The sequence below is a fragment of the Cyprinodon variegatus genome, unplaced genomic scaffold (assembly GCF_000732505.1).
Source record: "Cyprinodon variegatus isolate N-32 unplaced genomic scaffold, C_variegatus-1.0 Scaffold134, whole genome shotgun sequence".
Lineage (NCBI taxonomy): Eukaryota > Metazoa > Chordata > Actinopteri > Cyprinodontiformes > Cyprinodontidae > Cyprinodon > Cyprinodon variegatus.
Genome location: NW_015150587.1, coordinates 1,067,281 through 1,092,048, shown reverse-complemented (window position 1 = coordinate 1,092,048; position 24,768 = coordinate 1,067,281). Strand labels below are relative to the sequence as shown.

At 36.4% G+C, this 24,768-nt stretch overlaps 1 protein-coding gene across 3 annotated transcripts in view; it reads right to left on the bottom strand.

Moving 5' to 3' along the window:
- The window catches only part of arhgap24 (Rho GTPase activating protein 24), an 80,123-nt gene that overhangs the window by 21,171 nt on the left and 34,184 nt on the right, over window positions 1-24,768 (bottom strand). Inside the window, exon 1 of one of the 3 annotated variants that reach the window (XM_015376429.1) lies at window positions 12,948-13,338. The exons of 1 other annotated variant lie outside the window; for it this stretch is intronic. In XM_015376429.1, coding sequence (XP_015231915.1) covers window positions 12,948-12,978 — 31 coding nt within the window. In that variant the 5' untranslated portion in view covers window positions 12,979-13,338. Of the gene's footprint in view, window positions 1-5,376; window positions 5,551-12,947; window positions 13,339-24,768 lie in introns of those variants that run through there. One more of the 3 variants, XM_015376428.1, reaches the window with a different exon arrangement.

Genomic DNA, 24,768 nt, shown 5'->3' with positions numbered 1-24,768 from the left:
TACTCCCAAGTGGAATATTCAAAACATTTTTTTTCGGTGGTGAGATATACACATTAATATACTAACATCAAAGATGATAAGTACAGAACTAATGCTCTTTTCAGATCTAGATTTTATGTTATATGGGGTAAAGAGAAAATTATGTGTATCTGCAAGTCAGTGAAATCAAAGATAAATAACAATTTTAATAAAAAATTATCAAATAATCAATTTATGTAGATATTAGTGCTTGTAAATATCAATTTTATGCAGAATGTTTATTGCTAAAGATAGGTCAGTAATGACCATGGAAAAGATTTACGCCCCAGATCTCAAAACTGAGTTTTATCCACCATACCTTTATCTAGAAATTACGGATGTTTAAATATATGCATGTATTTTTTAGCAAAGGCTGTAGGAAAGTATAGTTAGTGTTTATTTAGAAAATATGGATGTTTTGCTCATTAATTTTCCTGTTAGAACAGTGAAGATTGACCGTGAGGTTTTGGTGCCTATCCGCTTTCGTCCACCCCTCAGTGTACACTGGTTATTGCCTGGACACCCTTATAAATAATTTCTGGCTACGCCTCTGTGTTCTAGGTCCTCCATACAACTGTGGGGTTCTGCAGATGTTTAATACTCCTTCTAATCTATTTTCAGTACTTAGATTTTTTTTAAATGTATTTTTCTTTATGAAATCAGCTCTAGTCTAAAGGGACATGTTGATTAAATCAATTGGAAAAATACTTTTTTCATCCTAAACAAAATAAATAATCTGACAGAACACACTATGGCTGTATGAAAGTAAATGAAAAGAATGCTGAAGGCAATCCTGTAATAAAAAAATAATTTAAAAAAGTTGTTTAAAATAAACATCTCCCAGGAATATAATTATCGATCCATGCTTCAACAGTAATGGATCTCTTTTAAAGGTATAGTGGAAGATTTTCACAAATTTTTGAAAAGACCCGCCCTCTCGACTTTTAAAAGAAAATGCACGTGCACAACCCTGTACCTGCGTGCAAGAGCGTGCACAACCCCATTTCTCCTCTGTTTAAAAGTTGCTGTTTGCATTGCTCATACAAGCTTAGTTTCCAAAAGATTAGCAATTTTTCCACTATGTCAGAAAATAAAGCATGTAGGATGGCCTCACGTAAACATGTCATCAGAATGATTGACAATCAGTAGGACCACTTATTTAGATGATCCACCCAGAAAAAGAACATTGTCCATTACACCATTAAGGCCTATCATGTCTGACTCTACAAACTCCAATGCACTTTTTTTTCTTCCATCACACAGGCTATTGCCGTGTTTCCATTCAACTGAAATGCAAATTTTAAGCAAACTTTTAAAAGTAAAAAAAGAAAAAAACAAAGGAAAAGAAAATTTGCATTTTTCCCCAAATTGATTTAAAAAGCAAATGAATCAAGCACCACAAAGCAGAATGTTGTTGTACGTTATCGTCCACGTTATGTCATCACAAATGGCTGTAAATACACATAAAGTAGAGGGTGCAAACTAGCACGGGCCACAGATCAGTGGAGGAAAGTTTTAATAAATGTATTGTTTTTGGACTAATTGTTCTTATGTTAAAATGTCAGTTAGAAATGGCAATGTTGCTTCCAGCAATGTCTTCATGCATAATGGGAACATCCATGTAAACACCAGCCACAGCAGCTGATCAGTCATGTGAAGTAAAAGTTTGCTAAGTCAGAGCTGATTTGTAAAAAAAAAAATTCTATCTCCCTTTTTTGTGCATTAACCCCTTTTCACAAAAAAAACACCTAAAGTGAGCATGAAAACTTTTTTGCAAAGTTAGCAATGTTTTATCGAATTTTGCCATTGGAAAAAGCATCTGTATGTCAAAAGGTCGCTTTTACTCAAGATTTATCAAGACATTTCTATTCTTCAGTGTTTTTTGGATTATATCTACTTGTCAACAGTGTCTGTTTTTTCTTTTTAAAGTGCTATCAGATTACAACCAGACTGTAGAAATCAGCACAATATGCCGCCTTTATAGCACCACACAAAATCATCCAGGATTATTTATTAAACATCTCCACCGTTTGCTTTGTGCTTTCATACACACACATATCATGAAGAGATTCAGTGTCTTAATCAAGGTTTGAATGTTTGATTCCGATACTGTAAAGGAAACACAACTGGTTTCCCAAATAACTAGGAATTTTCTGTTTACCTTCAGTTTAACTCTGAGTTTCTTACTTAAAAGTTTTCTGCCCTGCCCTCACTATAGTGTTTATTTTAATTGTCATGCAATTATCCATTGTGTTTGTGCGTCTGTGAGCTTCTTTCATTTGAAATCAGTCATTCCTTCCATTACTTGCTTGAATAGATTGCATTTCCTCCTGAAAGAAAAGTAATTATGAAGCTGTTAAACAAGCATGCAACAGGATTGTATGGCATACCATGGTCATTACAGAGCACTCCTGTTCCTGCTGCCATTTCCTGTTGATGCTCAGCTTTCGTCTGAAAGGAGTTTGCCTCTAAGTTTATAAAGATGGTAGATGCAAGCAGTAAATACCAAATTGGTCTTAACATGTCAGAGCCAACCACTTATAGAGCCTGTTATGATAATTCCTACAAAATGGAAAGAGAATCTTTAAAAGTATATTCTATAACTTTGACTGCCATAAAGATTTGTGTGAGATAAATGCAGAATTATAGGTTCACATGTCATTCCACTGCCTGGGGAGAAGTTCCCTATCTCCCACCTCAGTAAAATAACTGGAGGGCCTTTTTTGACAGAATCTTTGACATTTATGATCCTCCAGTAAACAAATCCCAGGGGTTGATAATGAGCCAACTATATCCTCTTACTATCAGAGCTAAAAGAAAAAAAAAAAAAGTTTTATCCAGTAGGGAACAACTGTCAGCTTTACAAAAGAATTACAAATTCTAACAAAAACACTGAAACGGACTGATTTTAGTTCACACCGGCTTCTCTCGAGGAACATTTATGAGATTTTTTTGAATGCAGTCACTTTTCTTTTGTGTCTCTCATACAAAACATATTCTACTTCAATACGACTGGTCGTGCAGCAAACACAGAATGATGGCGACAGTAACAATATAAGGCACAATAACATCCATCCACTGTTCTTCTTGGTTGTGGATCAATTAAAATCTTTAAAATATTAGAAATAACACAAACCGTTTGTCTTTTATAAACAATGTTTTTTTGTTTCTCTTGCTTGTTTCAATAATTAGCTGTAAATAGGACAAAGAAAAGCCAGCAACATTTACAAAAGCAATAGTTGGGTGTGCACTTCTACAATTTAATAAATGCATCCAGCTTTTCAAAGACTGAATGAGGCTTATGTGGTCTAATTGATAAAGTTTCAAATTTAAAACTCTGTACACAGAATATGGGAATTTAAAGATGTAAATATTAAAGATGGTTGTAGTGTTTAAATATTCAATAATGTTGTATCGCTTTTGCACAAGAAAAAAAAAAACAGTTTCATTTATTGCTGAGTTGAAAAAATGAAATCACATTTAGTTTATTTAAAAATGAAATATTTTTTGGCCCACTGATACTTCAACATCCCTACTGTTGTCTGCGATTGGACAGAGGATAGCTTCTTCAGAAGGTTAACCGAGCAATCCCTTTCAAAACCCTCTGGCTCATTCTAGTGTTATCCCAAGGCAGTTCCCAGACTGGGGGGCATCCATAGTCCCTTGATTCAGCTCTGGGGCTGCCATGTAATCTCCTCCTAGTGGGAAATGGCTGGAAAGTCTCTAAAGAGGGACAAGAAGGAGATCAATTTGGACAAGCTCCCACAATTTGATGCCAAGGGCTGAACCCAGTCATTCTAGAGGTAAGCTCATCTCAACTACTTTTATCCAACTTCTTGATCCATGTATCATGAGCAATAGGGTCCCAGTTAGACCATACCTGTAAACATAGACCTTTCATTTTGACTCATTCAGTAGAACAGAGGGTAGCACTACCTGCATTACTCCCCCAACCCTTCCACCCATCTCCTGCTCCATCCCGCCATTACTAGTGAACAACAGAACAGGACACTGGTACACCTGTCCTTGAGGCAGAGATAAAACTACCTTGTTCATCATCCTGGCAGCTGAACTGCACTAAATTTAAGAGCCTGTTATGTAGCGCACATCTGACTAACTTCATACTCATGAACTGATGACTATCAACTTGGCATTATATTGAGTTATCTCTGTCGTGTCATGTTATAATTGCTATCTGAGCTTGTCCGTCTTCAAACAACAACTGTTCATTCCAGTTGTGGCCGCTGGCTTAAATCAGTGGCCAGCTGCCGACTAGACTTTAACTAATGGTCCAAAACAGGTGGGAGACAACAAAGGATCCCACTGTTCTGTAATTGCTTAGAAAAACCTGCAAACCCACATGGGCTTCACAATGACCTATACCTTGGAAAATCTAGTAAAACCCAAACAAAGTGTGCCCCGTTACAAAGCAGGCTTTGCACCGGTTTGATTGTGGTGCAGCCCTTTACAAAAATAAAAGATTTAATCCTCTTATATTCACACGGTGAGATTATTTCCCAATCAATTGAAAACATAAGTTAAACAAATGGGAGTTGAATCAGTGCAGAATCTGGCATCACCTTGACACAGACAGAAAAAATACTGAGAAGAAACTGACATTTTAAAATACCATCTTAAGTTCATTAAAAGTAAACAAACCTCTAATTTGCTATTGTGTAGTTAGAATATTGTTTACTAGTTTAAATCTAGAGCCAAAGTCCAAAATCCCAGCACTACTTGACCTACAATATTATGCATAAGCTAAATGAAAACCCCTTTGTGATGTAGAAAGGCTAACTTCTTCCAGACTGAGTTTGACTTGCCTGCCAAGAGGAGGAAGCAGCTGCAGCTGGCGCAGAAAACAATGCAGATCCAGTAACTACCTTGCTGAAAAGACAATATATGTCATATTTTCCCCTGAGCCTGCATGTGTTTAAACAGTAAGGAAATAAATTAATGCATATGGTCTATTCTCTCTAGTCTGTAAGAGTTGTCTGGTTTGCTGCAAGCAAGGGCAAGTTGGGATTCAATAATGTGTCTAATGATAGTCTTCTCAGAAGTCCTTGCATCATAAATACCTCCAACATAACAGGAAGTCCCTCACTGAGCAGCAAGCAGCTCCACACAGCAAAATGTCTGTCCATTCATGTGGAAGGAGGATTAACATCGGAAACAAAAATGATCCCTGAGATCTAAATCCTTTTGTTTTCGAATGAAGTCATCCTCACACATTACCTCATCTTTACTCTACACACCAGACAAAAAAAAACAATATCTGTTTGAAGAAAGAAGTCTTCACCAAAATTTCACGTAACTACTATTAATAAAGAAAAAATGGTCTTTCAAAAGATTTATTACCTTGATGTAGAGGTAGCAAACCAGGCTTTCCATAGTCCCTATGAACAGCCTGATGAACCACCTCCATGTTTCTTTCACCCTCTCGGCCCAGAAAAGACAGTCTCTGAATGGTGTTACAAAGTCCCGGCAGCCTCGGTTAACTTAAGGACGGGGGAGATCCTGAGTGGAGGATCTGTGCTGCCGGTTTTTGGCCCAGCTCAAAATGAGTGAGTGAGCACAGCTGAGAGGGTGTGAAAGAGAAAGGAAAGGGGGAGGGAGGGAGGAGAGGTTTGCAACGGGGGTTGGTTAGTATCCTCACACACTCTTATACACACAAGCACTGTATGGGAACAATAGGCAGATCTCTGTGAAGGCTTGAGTTAAGAGCGCCACAGTTTGACAGAGGGCACGACCTCATAAGCAAACACACGATCCCTCACTCACTTTGCAAGGCTTTGTTAAGAACATCAACTGTTAAATGCATGATGTCAACAGAAAGATCATTTAAACAAGGCATCAAATAGACATTATTAGATGGATCTACAATACTAGAAGTTCCTAAAAGCATGATTAAAAGCAAGATGCTTAAACAAGTGGTTCCCGGACCTTTCAGGCTTTGCTTTTAGAAAAATAAACTTGCAACTGTTGAAATAACTTCAACTTTACTTTAACTCCATGTTTAAAATGAGAGGAAATTAACACACAATGAATAAAAGTTGTAGAAAACTGCAAGTGTTTTGAACAATCCATAGTATTGCTTTATTTAAATTCTAATATCATTATGAAACCTTATCCCAAACTGCCTGGCCTGTGTAGTAGAGTCATAATTGCTGCTTTTTCTCTAAGTATCATATTGCTGTTCAAGATAAGGTAACTTTCTGATTCAAACAAGAAATTCAGAGATATTTCATGGAAGCAGGAATTCAATTCCCTGTTTGAATTTTACAGCTCAGAATGTGTTGTTGATTTCCGCATTAAAAGTCAACGAGTGTATTTCTATATCATGATGTGTGACTCCATATTGGTTGTTCATATTTGCCTTATCTATTTCCTCTTACCCTGTCTTAGATGAGAGATTTAAGCAAATCATTCCATCATTTTCAATGAAGAGACACTAAAGCTATAGGAATATATGGTGGATGTATTCAGCCACCAGTGCATGTTAGTATTTCTTCTACATTTACGCTTTTCCATATACCGGCAAAGGTTCTCCCATTTCGCTCGACCCCCCTGTAAGGTATCGATGACTAATTGTCATCCTAGTATCATGGTGGTCCTTGTCCGTTAATAAAAAAGATCTCAAGACAGACACTAAAACATTAGCCTGCACCTGCGTCCCGAAAGACTTTATCTGGTGGGAACACAGACTCTATGGTTACGATAGGGATCCATTACCATCTGATGCTGAATGAGAAACAATGTGAATAGCAGTGGAGAGGTCAAAGAGGACAACAATTGTTCAGCTCTTCTGTCTCTCACTGGCGCCCTTAGGGAAGTAGGTAATCATGGCAATAGAAAATGGAGGATAATGTTGACATCAATCTCAGATTTGATCCATTCAGATGTATATAAGGAGAAATGCTTTAATTATTATAGGCAATCCAAATAGGTAGTATCTGTTATTAGTATCTAGAAGAACAGTGAAACTGTTTATTATACTACCAGTGAAACTCATCATACAGTATATCTGTAATAAAGGTTTAATGGATTGTCATGAGTACAAGAAGGAAAGCATCGGGTCAGTCCGTTCATTGCGGTCACAGAGTTGTCCAAAAGCCAAGTGTCTCCATTCTGATTTCATGCCAGCCATAGAGCAATGTCTGTGTCCTGCCAGTGCTGCTGTAAATATACCATTATGTAAGGGGTTTCAATTTCAACTTTAGAAAGAGGACCCATGCCTCAGACTGGACCCAAAGCTACAAACTTGTAACACAAGTGGGCATGATAAACACAAAGAAGTCACAAAGGGATTATACAAATGAGCTCCACGAGGAACTGTTACATTCTGATGCTGCTTTACAGACCTTCTGATGTGTTTTACTATTAATAAAATACCAAAAGATTTTATTAATAAAAGATAAAAGACAGCCACCAAGACAGCTGAATGAAAAACAAGCATATTTATTGAAGCAAAAAGAAATTAAAGGAAGCCTAAATAAATAAAGACTCAGAAGAAATAAAAAGGAATCAAGATAATGACAGCAAGGAAATACATGAGGTGACCAGACACTGGTAAGGGAAGGACAATAAAAAAGAAAACAAAACACCATCTGCATCTAGTAAATATCACAGCTCAACAAAACAGATGCTTTACACTAAATAAATAAAGCTGAAGTATATTTTTTCAAAGTGTATTAGTTGCAGTCTCCTAAAAAAAAATAACACTGCAAAAAAAAAACAACTGAATCTCTACAGCCTGTTTATGTACAAGCTAGCGTCAGCACTACAGTAAAGCTTGCCAATAGTTAATTCCCTTTGTGCTGCAGATGGCACACTGTTAAACAATGATGTCATTCCCATATCCGAGTCCCAACTCAGGAGCAGCATAGCAAATGAGAACTTCCCTGACTAAAATATTGCCATTAATATTTACTAGTGTCAGGGAGATTTTTTCCCTGTGGAATCTGTTAGGTAAATACATGCAGCATTAATAATATATAGTTTTGCTCAAGTATATGTCCATATATAAGATCTTACTAGCTACAGTAGCATAATAAAAGTTCCTTAATCAGTGAATAGTTTGGAACAGATACCTAAATAACAAAAAAAGTCAGTTAACCCTCAAAAAGATCCTTAACCAGTATTTCAAACAACAAAGTACTTAATAATTAATGCAAGTAATGAAAGAAATTAAAATTTTCCTCGCATGTTATGCAAGTGGAATTGAAGGAGTCAATCAGAGATGCAAGTGCACTGATAACGTTTCTCAAAAAGCTGGAGAACAGAACTAAAAAAACAAAGGCCTGATCCAGGGGAGATATTTTTACCGTGTACATTTGCCCCTCAGTGGTTGGATGAAGCAGTCATGCTTCTCATAGTAATGTGATTATATTTCACTATGTTGCATTGAGTGAACATGACCAAATGAAGCGCACACCAGAAAACCACAGATATGCAGTTTTTGCAATCAGATTTAAAACCATATTACTAAGCCTACAAATCGCATATGTATGCAGAACAAGGGAAGATGAAACTCAAAAATATAGAGTTTTTCCTCTTAATCTACATGGTGTTCTTTGATCTGGCTGTTTAGGCATTTACATTAACTGTGCATGTGTAGAAAGGAGTAAACCCTATTTTTTTGCACCAGATAATAAAACAAGAGGAGGACTTGAAAAAGTATCTGCTTTTTTGCCTAATGATACCTCGTAATATCACCTTTCAGCACTGACAAGAGCTTCAGGGTAGATGCACACCTGCACTCCCCACAGTCAAAATTGCTAGGCTGTATCAGCCTCTCTTAAGTCCTTTGAACCTCTCACAAAGGGCTGACCTGCTCTGTTGTGAGTAACAGCAGCAAGTCTTTTTCCCAGACAATCAGTGATGGGAACACATATGAGTTTTAGTCTGTTATTCAATTTTCAATGCATTTATTTCTGTCTCAGGCGCTGAAGTATTAACCAACATGTCCGTTAGCCTGATTGCATTTGGCGGATGAAAGACCTGTCATGGGGGAAGTTTATTTTGATGAATAAAGATAAATCTGAGTGGCATGTATCAACCATCACCTCCTTTATGAGCCTTTCACCTCTAGTTTTTACTTTTAGCGATCAGTGAGGTAGAACATGATGAATTAATACGTTTCCAGAGAGAGGCCTTTTCACTGTTGATTATTTCTCTGGCTGTGTGATTTAAGAGAGTAAAAGCAAAAAGGGAAGCATGTATTCCCTTTTGGTCATGGCAATGATGCGTTATTATTTTATTTGACAACATTGGGTAAAAAATGGTACTGAAGGATGATAACGGCATTTTAGAGTGAGGAGTTGAAGGAAAGTGCAAATAAGGAGAGAGATTTCTGGTGAAGTAGCAGAGGCAGTAAAATGCTAGAAGTGATGCTTTTTCTGTGTGATTTTTCAGCTCAAGCTGCTGAATTATTGAAAATATCAACTTTTAAGGATGAGTCTTTTAATTAAGTGTTTTACTTTGATTTCTTAAAGTGGGGATTTGTGGTTAGGATGTAAGCAGCCATTATTTTCCAAGTAGTATATAACCCTCTGGATAGAGCTGTGTTTAGAAAAACAACAAAAAAGGAAATTCTTTTAATTTTAAGCTAATGATTTGCTGGTCTAGAGCCTGTTATAAATTAAATGGTTACCACCCTTAAAAGATTTAACTTTAAATAAATAGTATTCAAATGCTATAAACTTTGGCTTTAAGATAATGTTACTGTGTTTATTACATGAAATATTTGACCTTGATGTTTTACATTTTGCAAAATGATTTTTACTTCCTTTGTCTACATTATGTAGAACAGATGATGGACAACCCATGTTTTTAAAATTTAAAGAAAAAGGACATGGAATGGTAAAGTTTATTGCCAAGTCATAATTCACCGATTTGAAAAAAGTTTGAGAATTGGACCTTAAAAATGGTCCTTTGGCAACATGTCATTTGTGAAGGTATAAGAAAATACAACCATGGGCACAAAGTGGAATGGATTATCTTATAACCATTTGAGACCAGCTGAGGACCTACATAAGTGTTAGGAATCCAGTTTGTGTGGATTGTGTTTTTGTGTTGTTCTCTCCCTCCACCACCAGGTGGCGCCCGGTTCTCGTTGGTCCTCCCAAACACCTGTGGCTGGTTGGCTTATTAGTGAGGACTATTTGAGCGGTGGACTGCCACTACCTCAACGCCAGAGTGTTTGCCAGTTTTGGATACTCTAGCCAAGCTGAGTTTTGCTGAGCCTAACCTTGTCTTTGTCTTTGCCTTTTCGGTAGGAAGCTTTCCTGCAAGCTGGATGTTTGGCCTTCTTCCCATGGAAGGATTTTTTTTGAGCCTCACACTGAGCAGGGGATTAACCTCAACAAGTTTCGTTCAAGCCCTCCTGGATTCCCAAGTGACAGTCCGCTCAATAGTTTCTCAGGATCCAACCAAGTCTTAACCTGTCCGCCCTCCAAAAAGTCTCTACCTCTGAATAAACCCACACTGACCGGATTCTGGGAGAAGAGGTCTTCTCAATCAACGTGAGTCCAGTTTTCTCTGTCTCTCCAGCCATCACTCAAAGTTCCCACGGATCCTGAACTAACCGCTGATAGTTCCCGTCCCTCTTCCAGTTGTGGTTCATCAGCACACTGAGTTTCCTGAATCCAACCCCCCGCTGTCCTTATCAATAAACCTGTTCAAACTTTTACCCCTGTTCTCTGAGTAGTTTACTGCATGTGGGTCAATCTCTAAAGAAAATCATGACAATAAGGTATCCAACTGGCTTTGCTGATACTGTTTGTATTTAGAATCTATTTTGAAAGGTATAAACAGCTTTTACTTGTGTATCCATCAGCAGCTGTTGCAGATCATAAGATAGTTCTCAATTTCTTTGAATACTACCCAGAAGCAAGGACGTTTTTACCGCTATCGCACCAGCTGGCCAGCAAATTCTGGAAACCTGCTTTATATTTCTGTCAAGACATTATAATAAAACCATCACTCACTATATTCAATTTACCAACTTTCATGCAGCTTGTTTTTTTTTTAATGTATCGTTCAAATTTTGGATGGGAAACAGCAAATAAGTAAAATTAAGACTGTTTTTTTAGACTCTTATTCCAGTTGAAATTCACCCAAGGAATTAACTTGAGAAATATTTTTGGAAAGTTATGACTTACTTCCCTCCAGGGGCCAACACTTGGACATAATCACAGAACTGGTTCAGAAAATATGCGACTGACCTTGTTCTGGAGTCCTAACTGAAATTCTGGCTTCACACAAATTAGATTTTTTATGCTTTCAACTTCTCAAAACTGTCCTACATTTAAAAAGAACATACGTGAAAGATTCAGTTATTTCAACATTTACTGCAAGGGATTTCGTACATATAACTCTTCATCCTTGATTTTATTCCCTCCTTCCCTTGCTTTCCACACCTCAATCAAATCCCGTTCCCCCTCCAACATTCTGTCTAAAGCAGAATTACTCCTGCCTGTTTCCTTCTCCTGTCTGTTGCTTCAGATTTTTCGCATGAGAACATCCCTACTGGGATGGATTTACAAGCAGGCTGGGAGCTATGAATTCAGCAGTTTATTCTGTTATCTTGCCGCGAGCAGCAGAGCGGAGTGAAAACTGACCCCGGCATGAGAATGCAGTTTTGGAGAGCTGAACTTTTTCTTGTGTGGAAGGCTTTTTTAAGCTAAAGCACATTTTTTAAGGAGAACATTGATGGCACTTGAATATCCCATTAAAGTGAAATACCTTTTTTTTTTTTTTTAACAGTTTACCTCACCTCACAGTTTTTAAAAGTTAATTAAGAATTTTAGCATTACATAAGCTACATTACAACCTTGCTATAGGCTGGTATATTGATAATGCACATCTAAAGGCTAACTCACTAAAAGGCATCGGTCGACAACAAGTTATACCGAAGTTCAAAATGCTTCAAGTTTTTCAGTGGGTTTAAAATCCATGAGAAATAATAAAGCAAACCACTGAACTGGGAACAGGACAGAAGACTGGAGACAATCAGGTTAGAGATGAATGAAACAGAAACTAGATATTGGGAGGAGTAGTTAAAGGAAAAATTAGCTGGTGGGTGTAATTGATTAATAAGCAGCTACTGTGGTATAAATGACTATGAATTACATAAAAACTACATGTATACACAAAAAGCGGATTCCAGGAGAATATGACTAGAAAACCAAAAGCAAACAACATGGATGATCTAATGAACACTTAACATAGCATGAGTAAACATCACAATCCAATATCCTGTCACACAATGTCACTACATGGCAAAGTTTTCAAACCCCTTTTAAACAGAACTCAATTCAATGTTTCTACTGCATTTGCACCATATTCTTCAGATCACTGCTGCACTTTATAAATTGAAATATTCATTTCACTGTTGTAAGCTACTCATTCACTTTTGAAATCGCAGTTTCGTTTTGTATACACTCTGTTTTTGCAAAATGACAATAAAGTTTGTCTAAGTCTAAGTCTACAAATAGAACAAATAAATCTATAAATGTCATCTATTCTATATTTTTGGTATTTATGAAAAACAAACAAATGAAGAAGATATTTATATTTTTTAGGTAAAATCATTTTGAATATATCAAACAATGTTTTAGGAAGTTTTTCATTTCAGTTTATGAATCCCCATCACCATAAAACACGGGTGTGTTTACTCAAGGGGATTGAATCCTGAGACTCTTATGTTGTCTCATGCTGATTGTTAGCTGGTAATGAAGAGTTGATTCTGATGTGTAATAAGTCCAAGAGAAATCTAAATATGTAGAAAATATGAAACAGCCTCTCTTTTAGTTACAACTAAAAACAATACAAAGTCAAGCAACGTCTCAGCCTTCTTAATCCATCAAGCCATTCAATTAGAGATGCAGTCTGTTCATTATTCTGCAGTGCAAACAAAAAAGACACACCTGGATTGGAGTTAAGGTCCATGGAGAGCATATGAAGACCTGCCCCCTTCTCAACTTGGGCTTGAGGGTGCAAAATGCCACACTCTGCTGACCGCTGCCCCCCAGATGCCACTTCTTCATCTGCTACTGTTCTAAGCCACAAATAAAAAAGGGCTATCTTCTCCGGTTTCCTCTTAAATGCTGCATGTTTTCCTCTCCCCTGCCCTTTACTCCTCTGGGCTCATATAACTTTTTCTTGCTGCCTACAATTTGAATTTGTATAAGTCAACAGCAGGTCATGGTGACACGTCGCTCAGCAGCAGAGCGAGGTGAGGTCAGGCTGAGGGTAGTCCTTCTGCCTCCTGGTAAGCCGTTCCACTAAACTTCTCCTAAAGGAAAAGGCAACAAAAGCATATTTCTGAGGCTCACGCAGAAATGACAGAGTGGAAGCTGAAGGCAAAGATGGTGTGTCTGCTCTTTTCTGAAGGAAGTAAGACGGGTGGGAGGCAGCAGGGTGGAGGGAGGTGGGGATATCATAAATCAGGCAGCCCTCCCCAAAGTGGGGATCTGTAAATCTGGGGAACGAAGGGAGGGCACTCAGCCAAATGACTCATCCGCAGTGCTCTATAAATACTGCTGTACATGGTCGGCAGGGCAGTTGCTACTGTTGGAAAAGAAACCCTGAGACCCAGACTTTTCTCGTTGGATGAAAGGTCTTTAATGATTTCCTTATCTATCTCTTTTAAGTCTAATATCTCAGTCTCAATTAACTGACATCCATTCAGTGACCTAATCCCAGCAGGACGTAACACCAAAACTATTCTACTTGTTGGTCTTCGCTCAGTGAACCAACTGTTGGATGTGGGGAGATCTAAATATTTATCTAGCGAGGAAAAGAAAAACTTGTTTACATACCAAATCGTCTGGACGTCCACATCAAGAGCCCCCATCAGACAAACACTCTGTGAACCAGAAACCCTGCAGTAGTGGAGGGTTCTCTTACATCTTTCTTCGTCAGACTTAGCCAACCTGATACATGTGGGGGTCAGGGGTCATGCATGGAGGTCTAAGCAGGAGGCTGATAACGGAGATTGGAATGCGACATGTCAAATGCCGATCTCCTCAATAAGGCTGTTATGGAAGCCTCTGAGCTTCCTGTCCTGTTCTTAACTCTCTCCAGCCCACCGTGCTTTCAGGCACTACAGTTGCAGGCGCACACGCTGTAATAGTGACGCATGGACACAAAGCAGGAGGAGAAAGAGGGTCTGGAATACTGTCGCCATGAGAATGAGGCTGATATTTTAAACATACCAAAGGCATGTAGCTTATTGTTTGAAAAAACTGAACAATCTGCTTTTTGTCAGTAAAGCAATTTAAAACAATGATACACATTTCAGACATACAATAGCTCAGCAACATGAGATCTCAGAATGAACCATTACATGGTTATGGTTTGCGTTACTTTGTGCCATCAATATTTATCTTCCAATTTATTGCTTTTGTCATTATGAAATAATCCAACCTGCATGTATGATAAGATCATGGAAAAAATCAATTAGATGTTGCTGCAAAGTTTGATTTGGCTCAAGAGACTGTATACATCTATTGATAAAAACAGATGATGTATAAATACAACCATGTTCCTTTTAATCAGAAGAAAAATAACCCTGCACATTAATATTTTTTCCCCCTTGCAGACAAAGGATAAAGGGTCTTGCACAACTATTGGGGAATTTTAAAAGATTATATCGTTTTACAGCTATACATTTTAACACATTTAGCTGGTATTGCATGTGAAAGACCAAAAAAAAAAATACATTAGTGAAAGATGATGGCACATTTTTAACAGATAGAAAGACAATAAGAATTTGACATAAATATGCTCCTAAAATAGCAGTTTCTGCATTATGTCTCTATCTGCTCTGCATATAAGTTTTTAGATACAGCATTTTTCTTTGCATAACAGCTTAAATTTAGTCCCACTGAACTTCCTTACCACAAATTCTTAACTAGATATAGGTCTGAACTTAATGATAACATACACACAAATTTTTCAATTCAACTGTTTGCATTTGCAGCTCTCATTGTTTGTCCTGCTGTAAGATTATTTGGCCCCATGTTTGCCATGTTTGCTACCAACATGGCAGCAAAATACCCTCATGCTACAAGGATAACCCATGCTACAAGATAGCCATGCAAACTACTGTTCCACAATACAGCCAATTCATTGAAAAAAATAAATGTTTATTTCAAAATTATCAAAGCCCCTTTTCACTTGATTGTAATATCAGATTTTCTTCTTGTCAGATTCTGAATCTTTATTTCACACTGAATGTAACAGTGTCAGAACATCCCACACACTAGAGTCTTCCTTATGTGGGAGACCAAAGTACCCTTCAACCCACCCATTATTACAAGCATGCAAACTACTTCCTGCTGCACCACTAGCAGTCCCTAAAACACAGAACCACATAAGGTTAGACTAATGTCATTACCTTTCAAACCCGCTTCTTCTTTTATGGGTTGACTCTCAGTTTCCTTTTAACACTTTTTGTGTCTATTTCACCTAGATTCCTCATGCTGAACAAACTCAAAAAGAAAAGAAACACAAAAAAACACATCAAGTAAGTAGACTCCAAAGCCCTGCAAAGCCACAACCCAGCTCTGCTAAACCCCAAACATTTGTCTCCCTTTGGATTCCACACCTGGCCATCTGGGACACTGTGGACTGCTCCCTCTGGCTTTATTTACTAGGGGAAAATGTGTCATATAATGCAACCACTCAGCTTCATTGGCCCCCTCTCACTTACACTAAGTCTGCTAAGAACCTCTGCAGACACACTGTACCTGTTGGCACTGCATGATTTACAACCACATGCCTCCCACCGCTCTAATTTTTCAATGGCTTGTCTGAGGTTCATCTGCTGTCATTTTATTGCTTCTAAAGGAACATAACATTCTTCAGATTATGATTCACCAAAGGCCACTGTTTTAATATTTTATAAATAAACAATATTAGTAATCGGGCAAAAAAAAATTCTGGGTCTACAATATTAAAAGCTGACTTTTGTAAATTCAATCAAATTTTGAGTCACAGAATATCCAACTTTTATCTGCAAACTATTAATTATCCAAAGAAGTATCTGCAAATCTTCCGTCTCCAGTTTCTGGGTTGGACCCACGCTTGGCAACTAGGCCTTCAAATAGCTCTCATGGTAAGCAGAACTATATAGATTCAGAGGCTCGTAATTTAAACTGACAGCACCCTCTACACCGACAGCAGGAGTTTTAGCTTCGTATCCTAACAAGCTTTGAACCCCAGATCAACCTTTTTTATATTGCTTCATTTTTTATATGAATATGAGTCATTTTAGATGTAAATTTGAACTGTTGTTCAAAATTTTTTTCCACTTCCATGGTGATCAATTTAAACTACAACTTTCAGCTAAAAATATATGTTTCTATGTTAACACAACAGCTATTTTAAACATGACTAGGCTAAACTGCTACTCTGTAACGTTTCTTCATCTAAGACATCAAAACATAGCGTTAGGCAAGGCAAGGCAAATTTATTTGTATAGCACAATTCAGCAAAAGACAATGCAAAGTGCTTTACATGATTAAAATATAGAAAAATAAAACAGAATCAAAGCAAGTAAGAAACGCAGAAACAAAAAATAAAAAAATGCAGAAACAAAAAAGAACATTAAAAACAATTGGACTAAAGAAAATAAAAAAGTTGAACTAATGATGTTCCAGTTAAACTGTTTATCTAGAACAGTTGAAGGCAATCCTAAACAAATGGGTTTTTGGTCTTGATTTAAAGGAACTCAGGCTTTCAGCACTTTTACAGTTTTTAGGTTCAATTCGTGCTCCAAATTATTATTTTGGCAAGAAGGTAAATACATTTTTTTAATTAAAAAAGTTTATGATTTAAGAGTAATATTGAGATTATTTTTGTATTTTAACTTAAAAAAAGTAAACTTTTATAATGTTAAAAAAGTAAACTAGAGATGCACTAATCCGATTATTAGCCAATACCTGATACCAATCTGATAATACTGTATGACACATAAACCATATACCTAACCATGTGAGTGAAGGCATGAGTATTGACATAAACATTGCTAAAAAACAAACACACAAACAAACAAAAAAACAGTTATAGGTTATCACTAGCTGCTGTGTGTACTCTGCCTAATGACACAATGATGCAAACAAAGAATTGAAGTTACTAGATGACTAAATGTATTTCTGCGTTAGATATAAATAAAAAAAAGAAATTACTACATTGGATACTGGATTGATGTCATTCATTCAATATCAATCAAGCTAAATAGTTAATGTCAGATTGGATATATAATTGTATCAGCGCATCTCTAGTAAAAACAGCATGTCTTAATACTTCTAAATCTATGACCAACAATTGATAGCAGACAATAAATGAACTATAAAACAGGCATGACCAAAGACGGTCCTCGATTGCTGCTGTCCTGCAGATTTTACAGCAGGACTTTTTATAAGGCTGAGGGATACTTCATAGATATTTCATCATGGGCTACTAATACTGACCTATGAACTGGAGGGATCACCATTCACCTTAACTTCATCCATAATAAGCATATTTTATTGCTTCGTTTAACTCCTAATTTTCTTTATATTTTCATTTTGAAACACTCTAAATACTCTTTATGATTAAAATGATTAAATGCTCTATTTTCACAAATGGAGTATTTTTGGTGACCCCTGTTTTAGAGTTTTCCCCGCTTTATTGTAGCACTGCTGATTCTGATGATTGCAGTTCATCAAAAGCCTGTTAATCAGCTATCAATGAAAATCAGCTGTGTTGAATGAAGGAAACCCTCGAGGACAGACTTTTTGGGCATGACTGCTATAGAAAGACATGAATCTACTCAATTATATTTCAGTTTAGCAAAAAGGATTTTGCCAATTTGATGAATATCAGATTTTTTTTTACACTAATTATAGCTTTATAATGAAAAGGTTTGCATTATGTTTAAGTATATAGTAGGATTAACATTAAAAAATCACAAACTTTTTTTAACTCTACTACACATTTTCTATACGTCTTAGATTAGGGCTTTGTCATCACCACTTATGGACATTGACTTGTTGTCCTTAATTAAAGACCTTTGTAACTAATTTGCCAGCATGCTAAGGGTCATTGTCCATTTGGGAGATCTGTTTTTGCCCAAACGTTAAGTTCCTAGATGATGTAGGGATGTTTGCTTCAATATTTCCACATAATTTTATCTCCTGATGAAATGATGCTATCTACTTTGTGAAACCCAACCTGAAGATGCCAGCCCCAACCTTTACAGTTGGCATGGTGCTTTCCGGCTTGCAAGCTTTTCTTGAAGTTTTTTCAGAGTACAGGAAATGCCTACAAAAGAGGGGTTCTTCGTCTATGTTAGCAGTTGTAGAGTGTAATGTAGTTTTTCACTCTGTTTTTAAATGGAGGGCTTTATTCTCCCTGAGAAACCTTTCAGCCATATTATAATAGAAGCCGTTCCACTATAAATCAGGACACTCTTGTCCTCTCAAGCCAGCATGTTTAAAGGTTTTTTGCTCTTTTTAGATTGAAAGCAGTTCACCCCAAAATAAATACAGTTAAAACTTTGCATTTCATTTTCTATTGCTGACTTTCTTGTTTGATCATTCTATTCAGGAAAAGGAATATTAAAATAAATGACCAAATATTGCAACCCATTGTGTCATTTACAGCAGTGATGAATCCATATAAGCCTTTGCACACAGTTGTTTCGACTATAATTGACTTCAGAATTGATGGACTAAAAGAAAAAATTTTTATTTGTGTCCAAAATTAAAAGAAAAAAACAAAAACAAATATTACATTACAAAAGAAAATAAGGACTCAGATAATTTTTTTAAATCAATTTTAACAAAGAGAATTTTTTTTCCATGAATATTTTTGAGCTGAAAAGAGTGTATTTCATGACACCCTAATGAAAATACTGGGCTAAGAATTCATTGCAGTTTTTTGCAGACCTGACAATAAACTCACTGTCTTTATTCTATGACACTGCTGTCTATAAATGCTTTTTTTTTTTTAGCAACAATAAAAATTAAAAAGATGAAATAGGTATGTTTTATTTCAGTGTTCACATATTTTGTTTTTGTCATTTAAAAAAACATTTTATGCATGCTGTATCCTATCAGACATTTCCCACTGCCATCCCCCCCGGGGACGAACTCACTAACGAAACAGTGGGTGGCTGTGAAAAAAAAAAAAAGGTCCTCATGGTTGTTATGCCATAAAACAGTGGATTTCACATTAAGTAACATAAATCTGTTTCACGCCAAGGGGTAAATTACAGCATAATTTACTTCTTGGTTATTTTCAGACCTTGTTTCTAATGCTCGCTTGATGCTGTAATGGCACCAGTATGTAATGTGTTGCAGTGGTGCACAGTGAAGGACACAGATTTAAGATGTGACGAGAGATATGAGGCTCCCCAGGAGCCACGTATGAGAAATGTCAGACGCAGAATGCTTGGCCCACACTCAAGGAGGATGAATAATACTGCTGCTCTACAGACTGCTGTTTATTGACCCTGAATATCCACTGGGAAAACATTAAATGTGCATGAAAGTAATACACAAGCAAACACACCCATTCATGCAATAATATACACTGATAAGGTTGGAAGGAGAAAAAAAATCAGCTTGTGCCCTTTTGGAAAATGTCAAATCATGAGGGGAATTTATCATAGAAAAGGAAGTAATAGAGACATCCCAGCGGCATGGAGGACAAGGAATACAGTTTACATGTAAAGATAGTCAACAAATCATGTTTTTCATTTTGAAAACATGGAACTTAACACTTTTTTCTTTCAAAAATGTAAATTGTGTCTCCTAGAATAATAATGCTTAGTTAGGTTAAACATGTAGTTGATTGTTAACCCAGTATGTGAGAACATATTGTCCAGCTTTTTTTTTTTACATCCAGTTAGATTTATTACTTAAGCGTGTGTCAAAATATTTTAGTTTAATCAATAATTATGTTTTTAATTGAAAGTTTTGTCATGTTCAGATTATTGCTGTGACCACTGTGTTGTTGTTTTTTTAACTACACAAGGGGTATTAAGAAGTTTGTCCAGGTGTGTTAATCTTGGACATATCCACAACAACCTTCAATATTCTCGTACTCATACTCTTACTCGTCTCTCCCACTTATCTCGTACTGGGTCATCAGAGCTGCAGACTTACTGTAGAACTCCCTCTGTCTAGACACCTCCTGAGCTTGGGAAAGCCAGAGGCATTTCCAGGGCAGCCAAGAGACATAATTCTTCAAGTGTGATCTGGGTCGTCCCCTGGGCCTCCTCCCAGTGGAACCTGCCTGGAAAATGTCTCGAAGGAGGCGTGCGGGTGGCTTCCGGCAAAAATGTTTGAGCTATCTCAGAGGACTCCTCTAGGTGTGGAGAAGAAGCGGCTCTACTCCGAACTTCTCCTGGAAGACCGAGCTCCTCACCCCATCTAACAAAGTTCTAAGCCACCCTGAAGATAAGCTCAATTCAGCTGCTTTTTCAGTATATATAAAGGGTATTCAACGAAATAGACCAAGCCAACAGGTTGCATAACCGTGAAATAAAAAGAAAGGGGATACAATAGTGTTGTGCAGTTGTATCTCTCACCCCTTTACTCTGACATCCCAAAATGATATTCAGTGCAACCAATTGCTGTTAAGATTTATCTTATTTAAAATCTCAGTATAAGACTTGCTATTCTGTGATGGCCTCAGAACTTGAATGGAGGATAACAAAAAAAAAAATGAAGCTATGGTTGAAAACTTTGTCATTTTACAAAAAGCCATTTTGGGGATAAAAGAAACATGTGAAGCAAACAGCTGACACTAACTTTGACCCCATCACCCAGGCAAGAACAATTCAGCTGAAGGATTATTTTTCTTCTGCAGGATCATGAAGGCTGGTCGGAGTTGATGCGAAGATGAATGGAGATAAAAACAGGGCAATGCTGAAATAAGAGGCTCCAAAAAACCCAAACCAGGGGTTGAAGCTTAATTGTTATAAGGACAGTAACTGTAAAGATGGCTCTGTTAAAGTTCAGATCTTAATTAAGTCTTTTTTTATTTACATCAAATCTAAAAGGGTGAGCATTTTTTACACATGGTTGTGAAGTTACAATGGCCTGGTGCTAAGGCCGCTCACAGTTTAAAGCTGGGTATAGAACTGAACAGAATGAACAAAGGTTGTCTTTGCATTAATATTAGCAGAGCTTTAGCATTAGAAGCTTGGATAACAGAGACACAATTTAAGGATGTTTAAAAGGACTATTTTGAAATATTTTAAGTTGGATAGAGAGATGAGCAGATGGGGAAGCTAAGATAAAACAAAAACAATCATTACAGAAACAACATTTGAATCACTAAGTGCCTGATTCACCCTTAGCCTGCTCCAGAGCAGCACAGTTAGCATCACAATAAAGCAAAACACAAAATTAAAACAAATAGAATTGTTTTATTTGTCTAAATACATGCTCTAACTGTTTGTCTTATATCTAGAAGGGATGCAGTTAACGGTTATACAAGCAGCAGCTAATATTTTACTTTAGGCCAATGGGGTTTTAGAAGATGCAGGCTTTTAGTAAGCCACTATACTACACTACAACTGGGCTGCCATTGTGCGGCGCCCGGGGAACAGTGTGGGATTAAGGGTCTTGCTCAGAGACCCAGAGTGTGGGAGTGGGGCTCGAACTCAGAACCTCAGGATTCCTAACTACTTGGCTGCTGCTTCCCAAAGCATGCATTAGTGTGAATGGTTTTGCCTAAGGATCCACGCTGGCAGGTCACTCCCCTCAGCTGGGATATGAATGGCTTCCTGTTTGCAGGACGGGAGACTTACCACTAGAGCTAGCCGGCCGCTGACCCGAGCATTAAGATTAAGCAGTAGTTTCTAATGGTTTGCAAAATATAAAGCATTATTTGTTGTAGTGAAAAACTGTACTTTGCAATATAATGATTGCAAATTACTGTATTGACAGGGCAAAGGGAATTATAATTTAAACATCATTTATAATATATATGTAGGCTGTAATAAACAGGAAAAGGTAAACTATTATAGCTACATTAGCATGTTCTCCAACAGGTCACTGAACCTTTATAGAGGCTCAACTCGAGGCCACACACATTCACATTAGTGCACAAAGTAATAGCAGCATACATTATCTAATAACTAATATGGCACTGGGGTTCATTTGAAAAATACATCCATAAATCCTTATAGTTAAATGTCAGCATGACAGATTCATGTTTTGTGTACTACTCCATAGGGGCTTCCTTAACCTCAAATACCACTGTCTGCAGGGTAATATTCTCTGTCTGTCATAATTCCTACCAAACAAGAAGAATAACTGCTTGGAGAATTAAAGGCCTCCCATGCTGGTTTGTTTAATTTAAATTCTTCCATTCATCATTTAATCATCAGCTTCAGGTGCTTTCAGTCATCCTGCCAGCTAAAGCAGACTATGAATTACCTTGTTCTTAGAAACAGCACCCTTGTCTGTGGTTAGAAAATTGCATGTCTGTCTGCTGTCTTATCAGTCAGTTATAGTCATGAGGTCAATACAATTAAGGGGTGTGTAATGAGAAGACTGAGGTACATTTAGTGGATGAAATCTACATGTGAATATCTATTTATTTCTTTTTTTTACTGGACTTTTGCAATATAAGTAGTCAAGGTTGCAAGTTTTTCTTTTGTCCAAGCTAAAAATATTGTGTACTTTTTAAAAAATCCAAATCTTTCCATTTCGAGTACGGTATGCCTCCAAAACAAATTCAAGCTATTAATTATAAACACATTTCTACCACAGGTGGTAGTAAACTAAGGGCCTGATCTTCAAAGAGGGGCTAAATTGCAGGTGCAATTTTTTTTTAGTATGTGTAATAACTGGGCATTGTTGGTATTGGTGGGACCTACTGTAAAAGGTTGCTTCTCAAATGTTAAGAAAGTTTGGTTTGCGCATCTAGCAAACCAAACTGCAGTTTGAGATCATCTATAAAAGAAAGATGAGGTTCAAAGCCATGGAAATGTAGGAAATAATGTTAGCTGTTTAAAAAAACATAATAATAATAAGGAAAATAGGAAATAATGTCCATAGAGGACCAGAAATAGGTAAGCTATCTTGAACATGATTAATAAAAGTAAAAATTAAAATTAATTAAAAAATATATGACATACCTTAAAACATGAGAAAGTTGATTTTGTATAAGATATTATAAACATCCAGCTGGTCTTAACAACAGCTTGACTTGACGTACTGCGCAACAATGTGTTCAAGAATTGATTAGATAAAACTCGTAATACTAAAAAACCCATAAAGCCATCAGCAATCCCTATCGACTGAACAGGGAAAGACTTCATTTCTAAGTTTGACACAATTCCTCATGTTAACTCCATTGCTGCTTTTTTGTTAGATTAATAACCAGTTTGGTTTCCTGTATTTTCTTCCATTTGTTGTCATGTTTCTTTTCTCCATTTCTTGTTTTTTAAGATGTTTTATGAGAATCATTGCAGCCCACATTTTTGGGAAAATTGGAACAATTCTTACATGTGTTACATTACTGATAATTTATTTATTTAATTTAATTTAACTTATTTTATTTCTATTCTTACGGTCTTATTCTTATTTTTTTCATCCTCTGTGGTGTGTTTTTCTACTGATGGCTTGAAGCCTTTCCCCTTTTTGTTCCGTAATAAACCATCTTTTTGCTCTCATAAAGTTCTAAATCATCATTGCCAAATGGTCAGCCAGTGGCAGGGAAGACGAACCATACATCTATTTTATGTGTGTGTTGTTCAGATTTACGACAGGATCCTTGCTTATTCAAAAATAAAACATAAAGTTGCACAAAAAAGGAATGATTTGTGATGTGAGAAATGCTTTTTTCTTCAACGTAACTCCTTTGCGGCACTATCCACATCCTAGAAAAACAAAGGTTTCTCTGCCATTCAGATTCAGATGTTAAATATAAAATGCTCTCCTGAAATAAAAACTCTCTTTACATGTTAGGAGTTGCAAAACTGTGAAACAGTTGTTATTAGTATGTTATAAATACATTTAATTTTTAGAAATAATTATAAATATAAAAAAATCTATTCAAAAACTCATGCTTTCATATAATAAAATTAAATAATCTATACTTCAAAAAGTCATTAAATGAATTTAAAAATAATCAAGTGAATTATAGAAAGTTTTGTGTTGTTATAGTTGTAATGCTTTCAGTTAACTTGAAAATAGTTTTTTAAGAAAAGAAATAAGTAAATTCCTCTTAAAAAGAAAACAATATTGCTTGATCAGTGTAAATAAGTAATGCAAATTGCTGCCTTATCATTCTATGAAGAAAGAGAATATTTAAATGGTGAATGGTTCTTTGTTTGAATTTATGTATTTCAAATTACCATCCAACAGAACGACAAAAGGAGCTATAAAAAAAAAAGAGACTGTATTGATTAACAATATAAAAAAAATAAAAAAAGGCCACATTTAGTCAGGCTGCTGTTTTTCCTTTAAAAGGATCATATCAGCTTCTCAGATAATAATGTATTTCTGAAATTTTCAAACATAAAAATCAGCACTACGTACTGAAATATTTTTCTGTATGAATCTATCAACATCTATATGTTTGTTAAAAAGCTGTACACTGTAATGTTTTATCTTAATCTTTATATTCTCCTGCTTATTACTGTTTTTCAACATGTTAAATGTAACTTGGTGCTTTCTAATAATACAGTTGCATTTAGATATAAACATAAAATTAAAGATTCCCCATTATTGAGTCATA